At 35.4% G+C, this 8,689-nt stretch overlaps 1 protein-coding gene across 1 annotated transcript in view; it reads right to left on the bottom strand.

Annotated features, from left to right (window-relative positions):
- SCAF8 (SR-related CTD associated factor 8) overlaps nucleotides 1-8,689 on the bottom strand; it is a 67,801-nt gene that overhangs the window by 35,771 nt on the left and 23,341 nt on the right. The window contains 4 exon segments of the mRNA XM_009644291.2: nucleotides 5-92; nucleotides 2,220-2,381; nucleotides 6,024-6,068; nucleotides 7,571-7,654. Of these exon segments, the coding sequence (XP_009642586.2) occupies nucleotides 5-92; nucleotides 2,220-2,381; nucleotides 6,024-6,068; nucleotides 7,571-7,654 (379 nt within the window).

Genomic DNA, 8,689 nt, shown 5'->3' with positions numbered 1-8,689 from the left:
TTTCCCCCTGCCATATCCAAGAGAGGCTGAATAATTTCACTCTTGAACACATTATTCTTCTGCCATAAGTTTAGCACTCTAACAATTTTACTCTAAAATGAAGAAAGGATAACAAAAGACCCAAGTCATGCTTATCTTTCTTGTTATTTTCAATTATGGAATTCTTAACAAGCAATGTCAATCTGTCTCGATTGAAGCACCTTTAGGTTTATAAACAGTAAGAACCGTAAGAACAGCTACACAGGGCCACACCAAACATGTCTAACCTATGAACTGGAGGCTGACCTATACAGGATGCCTAGGCAATTGTAAAGACACACTATGTACATAGTGAGAGTCTTCTCTCAATAGAAAATGAAATATAGTAAAACAAAACAAATGTATCTGACACTTTTATACCTTTACTCTTAGAAGACAGTATGGAAGGTAAATTATTTTAAGGAAACATTGTAAAGCATTATTAATAATTAAAGCAAGGAATTATTAGTCTCCTAAACTGTTATAGTCAACATATATGAATACAATTCTGATCTACCTATGAACCAAAATTACTTATATCCACTTAAAAATGTGCATATAAGACTGCTAAATACGATTAGGAAAGTAGCTCAATATTTTGCAAGTTCTCTTGATGAAGTGAGGAACTTAAACTGAAAAACAATTCCCTGCCTATTGAAATTACATAGTAATATTGAAAATATGGATAACAGGGAAGGAAAAAAAAAATCAAAATTGAGACTTCATACTATTCCATCAGATGTAACTCACTGTTCAGCTTGCAAATACATTTCTATTCCTCTGTTTAAATCTGCTCTCAAATCTTTTCCTTTCTAAGCTTTACTTCTACCCAGAGGCAAGATTTTGCTTGATCTTGAGAAGCTGGATAGGAATGTATGTGATGGAAAAAAACACCCTTCTTATTTGGAAAAAAAAAAAAAAAGTTGTATTATAAAGAACAGAAAGTTCTTCATAGGATCCTGTGTTTGCTGTCACAAAGATGGTTTAATTAAATTCTATAAAACATGAACACAGAGTACTTAACCACACAATGTTTAAAACAAAGAAAAAAAAAATGTCTGTTTGCCCAGAATTCCAAGAGGCTACTTAAATTTAATAGAGAGAAGTGCTGAATTTTCACTGCATGGAAATTTAGTGTTCCTTTAAAGAAATCTCTGAAGGCTTCCATTCAGTATTACAGTATGCGAGCCCTTCTTCTCTGAAAGTTTGTTTTGTAATGCAGTCCCCAAGTCCATCAGAGGTTCTAACTTCCCTCTCCTATCCTGAACAGGAATACCGCACACTATTTCTGCACCTCATTATCTATCTCCCCCTTGCATTTTCCATGGCTGAGCCAGACAAAGGAATCAGTGGGGGTTTTTTGCTGTTTTCAATAAAATGCTACTATACTTCTGCTTGATTTTTAAACAAAACAAACAAAAAACCTGTTGCCTTCCTGCAGTGTCCTGCCTCACTTACTACTTGACTTAATGACTCTATTACACAAATTTATGTGGAGATAAAGCCCTTAGCATTTCACATCTTTTTGTAATTTTCCAACTCAATAATAACAAACTAGCTATTGTAAGATCAGTGACAACTATGAAGGAAATTAAACTGCCTGCACCCTCTGCTATTTCCAGCCAGCCTATTAAAAAGATAATTCGGTAGCGATCTTAACTACAATGGTCCAAGGGAACAGATGCACTGTTGGGTCAAACTGTTCAAGTTAAGCCCTATTCAGCTGTTGGTTGATACATTATCAAAGGAAATGTAACTTTTAAGATACTTTGCTGTTCTTCTATTGCTCCTTCAGTCCAAAACACATTAGTTTACACTGAAGTTACTGCTGCCAAGAAAGATTATTTATTCCTTGACACTATGCAAAACCTGCTCATCATTTTCTCACTGAAGAGGGGAAGAAGACAGTAGAAGACTGACTACAACTCCCTGTCCTACCAAATGCCTGCTCAATTTTTTTCCTATCAAAATACATTAGCTCAAATCTATCCAGTCTTCCTGAAAACCTTTTCAAAGTTCTAATTGTGCCTTCCCCATCCCTAAAATTCAGACAGCAAAATTAAAATACATACATATAAATGTGTAAGTCTATAATTAGATCCACTCTAGCAAGCAACAAGTGAGATGAAAATCTTTGTTCTTTATAGATAACATACTAAAGATTGTTTTAATTAGAAAAAAACCTATAATAAGTGGTTTACCTTGTCATCCCCAGGACAGCGGTACAAGTTCTGGAAAGTGCTGATGATGTTATTGCTGAATCTTGGAGCAAATACATCCTTTTCTTGCCCAAACTGATGCCGGGACTGTCTTACAATGGAGTCAATCACATACAGACCAGGTACCTTGTATTCTGGTTTGCACTACAAAGAACAGTAATTTAAAATGTGTAGATGTGAAAAATACCAAAAACCATTAATGGCAGAATAAATAAGAACAGCCCTCTCTAATTTTTAAATGGGTCAAAGTATTATCACAACATCCTCTATTTAACAAATTCTCCTGAAAAACAAAACTCTCAAAACCAGCTAACCTTTAATGTTCAAATTATCGCATCTATATGCATTCTGCAAATATGTAAATGGTTTAAAATCAATTTACTACCACTAAAAAAACTTTTAGAATATAGCTATTCAAAACTGGCGCATGAATCATATACCCTTTTAAAATGCACACACCTATTTTAAGAGAACAGCATAAAGCATGAATGAATTTTTAACAGTACATTGGGACTAGATGTAAATATAGCTCAAAATATTTTTGTCCTTCTTTATGATCAAAGCCAACATTAAAGTTAGCATTTGTTTACTTTATTTTACATTGTTGTAAGTAGCATGTGGTATATCCTGCTCCCACCAGAACAAGAACATATTTATGTGGACATCTGTTTGGCTGAAAATATACCAGTGATACTTATTTTAAAACTGCAGAAAACTTGCATAATTTACAAATAGCACTGTATTTATAAAGCATGTCTGCTAACTACAATACCAATTACTTAGGTAATTTTACTTAACAATTAAAGCTGAACTTTTTGCTTTTTAAGTGCAAAGTAATTGTACCAGACTAGTGCGATCAGTTTTAAGACAGAATGAAAAGTGGTACAGAAATATAATGAAGTCATCACCAGAATATACTATGACATGGATTCACTCCATGAATATTGGTGGTACACACTTACCACACAAGGTACTAAGGAAAACATGGGTAAGTACACCCATTCCCTCTCCTGTCCGGACAGTCCACAAACATCCTATGTAACACACTAAATTCATCATCTCTAATACGGTGCTGAACAAACTCTTCAGACTCCTAGCTTTATCATAGCCTAGATACAAACGTCCTGTTTTGAAAAGTGCTGATTTGCTAACATTTGCAACCTTGATAAAGCACTTATTTAGGCTCTGAATATGGTCCAGTTTTTTTAAGGATGGCATTCTTTATTTTCAAGAGAGTGTGTGGCATCCTTTTAAGAATAATTGTGCATTATTGAAATTATTAAATTAAAATCTAATTGCATATAACACACTGTCTTCAGAGAATCACTTCAATGTATTGTAGCTACTCAAATTTTAGCTAAATTATTACCAAAAATAAGAGTATTCTGCATACAGAACAAACAGGCATATGACTTTTCACAACACTGAAATTAATAAAAACCAGATACATTTAGTAAGAAAACTCAGCAAATATGCTAGGTAGAGTATTTAAAAACATGGCACATACAAAAAGCAAAAAAATATTATAGTTAATATAATAATACAGATGACAAAAAAGGAAAAGACAATAAAACACAAATTAAAAAATTAAGAAGAATGACAGCTGGGACAGTGAGCCTGCGTATCCCCAATCTGAGATGAGACAAGTTTTTACACAAAAAATGTTCCTTTATTTTCCTAGTGAGTCCAAGCAATAAGATTCTTTGATTACTCAAAGAAATTACTCAAACCTTGCTCTCACAGTGGAGTATCTTTACATACATGGAATGTGGTCATTTGACCCCTGAAGTGATGTTTTGCCAGAGAGTAAAAGTCAACCAAAATGACAACTGACCAGTGAGTTAAGTGTCACAAAACAAAGATTGTCATGGACAATTACTTCACCTCAAGTTTCAGGAACCTCATGAGATTAATTTTGAAGAAAGAAAATACTGAAACAGGAAAGAATCAACAATAAACTAATTGAGATGGCACTGACATCACTCTGGACAAGTCTATGGCAAATTTTAATGGAAGATTCAGCAGTTTTCAGCCTTAACTTGAGGTGATTGCTTCCAGAAAAATAATCCCATTATCTTCTAAACAAGTTAAGTCCATAAATATCAAATGCCTAAAAAAGGGCTTTCATCTCCTTATCTCCAAATCTACTAAAATAAGAACTTACTATTTGATGTTATTAATAATTTGCGTGTGTCACTAAATAGTTAATGAAATACGGAAAAAAACCCACATCAAGCCTCAAAGGAAACATCTAGTCCAGAGCGATCTTTAACAAGGTTATCAATAACAACATACATCTGCCTTCTCTAACCAGCAAGGTACAGTGCAGAACCCCCTTATCAAGTAGTACTGGACACCAAACACAAATGTGTGAAGACAACCCATACTCTTAGTAGCTTGTGGAAGGGTCACAACCAACTAGTCCAGTTCCTGACAAACTACCACTCTCTCATTCGGAGGATAAATCTTCTCTCATGTCTCTGAATACAGAATTGCCCACCACAGCCACTGCAACTAAAAAGCAGTATTTGGAACCTGGGCAATTCAGGTTAATGTCGGGACATGAAACTGTGAAGTGCTACTGATCAGAGATGGAGAAGATGTACACCGGCTCTCATCCTCCTATGTCCACCTGTAGTATTAAACAGGGACCAGAAGATATTGATCCCTTTCCTTAGAGGTGGAAAAAAGTCAGAAGCGATGCCCCAAAAGACAACTACTTGACAAAACACTAGCAGTGATGTTAAAGTATACTAATATTTACTAGTGCCATGAAACATACATATGACACCTTTTCCACATAGGACTGATGTTCTAGTACCTAAATAATTCATTAATGAACTGTTCTGAGACAGCTAAAAACACCAGCCTGAAGCTGAACCCTGAACCAAAAGGCACTGCAGCATACACTGAATAGGAGGCAATGAGGAAGACAGGTTACTGACACAGAGCAACCTTGACTGCTTCATAAAACGGACAATGGAAGAAAAACTGCATCCAACATTGAAACATTAACAGATTAACTTCTCTAGCTTGTTTGTCAAAACAAAAAGGCAATTTGATCATAAGAAGAAATTCAGTACCAAAATGACCAACTGAACAATCAAGCACAATGCAGACAAGGAGGAAAGACTCACAAATTGGAATCCATGCATTTCCAACTAGAGACAAAAATGCAGCTTTACCCAAGATTAATTAAGTCTACCAAGAAAATAAAATGCGATAAAATTCTTTGTTATTCAGAATCTTTAAATTAATAGTGCATCTTCCCAAATAGTAACTGCTGTCTAGCCACATAAATATTTTTTGTTTTAAATTACTAGCAAGAACCACCAACTGAAATGCTACACAAAAAATGAGGCTGAATGGTCATCTTCCCTTCAGCTTTAAAATTTATGGGAAACCTGGCAGACAAGCAAAAGCAACTGTCACTTGCCAAACCACTACCAATTCTTTTGCTGTTAGCTGTTCACGTGGGCTACACGGACAGGCTCTTTTAACATCAAATGAGTACACACAGAGAAGTAGTCCTAAGACAGTATCCACAATCATTCAGATCATAACCACAAAAGGTGGACAAAGTATTTGTCTTTCTACATCATGCGTTATGATCAGCTACCAACTACTAGTAGAAATTGAATGTGACTAAAAACTGAAACAAACTAATGTGTGAAAAAAATATTAATCCAAATGTGTACCTACAACCTGATGGTCTTCAATACTCTGTAATCCAAAATGAGGAAATTTTTCTCAGTGCTAACACAAAAAAACCCATGACTGACTTACCTTTTGAATGAATTTCTCAACACTCTGTACAACGTGCTTGTAGAACTGGAAAATAAAATAGTATTTCAATAGAGGAGAAAATCTGAAGATGCATATACTTGTTCAAGTCATGCAATATTGACTATAAAACCAGAATTAGAAACTTTGGTTGATTAAGCAGCAATCCAGTACCCGCAACTGAGAATGCTGTCTTCCTTAACATTTAACAGCATATAAAAACGCTCATCTGAGTTTTTCTTGCCTTCTGAAGGTTTTTTACGCTGGATTTTTTAAAATAATGTGCACTAATTTAGTGAGAGCTAAGAGAATAATATAACTGTTCCTTCAAAAACATATGGTTATTTCATTGTACACAACCGAAGAAGTTAGCCTAATGTTACTAAGCATAGCACTTCTTCGTATTTTATTTATTTCCAAGTGTTCACTAGAATAACCTAAAAGCATGAGTACAGGAAGACCTTATAACATCTACAGAATACCTTTTTTTTAAAATTGCCCCCCCCCCCCTTTTTTTTTTACATCTCACAAATCATCACAATGGCTTTACATCATCTCAGTAACTTCTCTACAAAATTAAATGCTGTTAACAATTAAATGTTGTTACTGAAATGGTAATAGTGGAAGCAGGATTTCCAAGTTAAATACACGATAAAACATTTTGGCAACATTTAATTCTTTAATTTATAGAACCATTTACAATCATCTGCTACTTTTTCATGTTCAGTACAAGTTTTTAGCATTTTCACTGTACTGCAACACACAGACTAATTTACACAAACTTCTCATATTTAAGAAAGCCAGTGAAATTCACATGTCTGTCACCAAATTGCTCTCTCTCCAAATTACACAAAATCCTAATACGGATTTCATTATCTGAAAATGTATCTCCATTCTCATCAGAGGAACGTAGACAGGAAGAGCATAAGTTCATGGCTTTTTAGCTTTTATCTTATCCTCTTTTTCACCTCTCCAGCTTTCACTGGTTTTCCATTTGTTTTAATGCCTAACACTAATGGCATACTTCTTTCCTCCATCATTTTTCAGCACTGTTTTCTGCTGTCCATTGCTGTTTGGCAAGCAACATAGAAAATAAAATCTAGGAACCCCACCCATGAAAAAGTATGTTAGGAATTTATAACAATGAAATAAAACTTAAAGAACTGTATTGATCCAAAGGCACACATAATCTTAAATTTTAGGGTGGGGCAGGGGGGAATTGCAGTTTTATATTTATTCTTCTGTTCTCAATGTCAGTGTTTCCTTTGTAAAATGAGGAAAAAAACCCTGTCATTCAGATCTGACTGAAGAGTCAAGTTGGTATAATTCTTTCTCACATAAGACAACCAGCAAATGCAAGTCATACAACGAATTAAGCCTTCTGTTGCACTCCTGAAAATCCCATCACTATCACATTTGATCGTAACTTGGAAATTGTACACAGAACAACAGAGGTGGAAAGTTCTGTAGCAAGTTCTTTAAGGTATTCAGTTATTTTGACACAGATGAGAAATGGAAAGGAAGTCAAAAGAAGTTAGCCAGTTTCTTACCTTTATAGCCTTGATTGCTGCCTTGGTGATCTGTGTCATTTTAGCTTTAGAAATGGGTGGCTTATAATCATTTAGCGAGTACAACTGCCAAAAAAAAAAAAAGTTATCAGAAAAATATTCTACAGTTTTAAGCAGTACAAAAATAATTTTTTCCCCATGAAAATGCCACTGCTACTTTTCATCAGATTTTAAATATGTATTACACCAGAAAAGGCATCCCCATTTAAGAAAAAATAAAAAGGCCCAATAAAATATAAGACCAAAAATACTTAAAAGATAACAGTTTTTTGTTTGCAATGGTCACTATACACAGTTTTACTAGCACTAAATACAGAAGACACCTGCAGGTGAAGGTACAAAGGAAATATATATGATAGGTAAATATGGTAGTCTGATTAAGTTTTTCTTTCTAGGGCAAAAAATTTAATATACTTGACTGCCTTTATGGAAGCATAAGAGATGCTTAACCAAATACTTCCTATATTCATTGTCATATGCCTGCTGAATCAAATCTTTTTATTTTCCATTAAACAAAAAAAATCCAGCCCAGCGAGAAAGAGCATGTAGCAATTTTGTCACTTAAAACAGCACATTTGGAAAAAGTATAGAATGATAGAATGTTTTGGGTTGGAAGGGACCCCTAGAAGTCATTTAGTCCAACCCCCCTGCAGTGAGCAGGGACACCGCTAACTAGATCAGGTTGCTCAGAGCCCCGTCCAACCTGGCCTTGAATGTTTCCAGGGATGGGGCCTCCACTACCTCTCTGGGCAACCTGTTCCAGTGTTTCACCACCCTCACTGTAAAGAATTGCTTCCTTACATCCAGTCTAAACCTACCCTGGTTTAGTTTAAAACCATTACCCCTTGTCCTGTCACAGCTGGCCTTACTAAAAAGATTTTCACCATCTTTCCTATAGGCCCCCTTTAAGTACTGAAAGGCCGCAATCAGGTCTCCCCACAGCCTTCTCTTCTCCAGGATGAACAACCCCAGCTCTCTCAGCCTGTCCTCATAGGAGAGGTGCTCCAGACTTCAGATCATTTTTGTAGCCCTCCTGTGGACCTGCTCCAACAGTTCCATGTCCTTCTTGTGCTGAGGGCTCCAGAGCTGGATGCAGTACTC

The sequence above is a fragment of the Egretta garzetta genome, unplaced genomic scaffold, assembly GCF_000687185.1.
Source record: "Egretta garzetta isolate BGI_Z169 unplaced genomic scaffold, ASM68718v1 scaffold397, whole genome shotgun sequence".
NCBI lineage: Eukaryota > Metazoa > Chordata > Aves > Pelecaniformes > Ardeidae > Egretta > Egretta garzetta.
The sequence above is the reverse complement of the archived record's forward strand: the minus strand, read 5'-3'. Positions and strand labels throughout refer to the sequence as shown.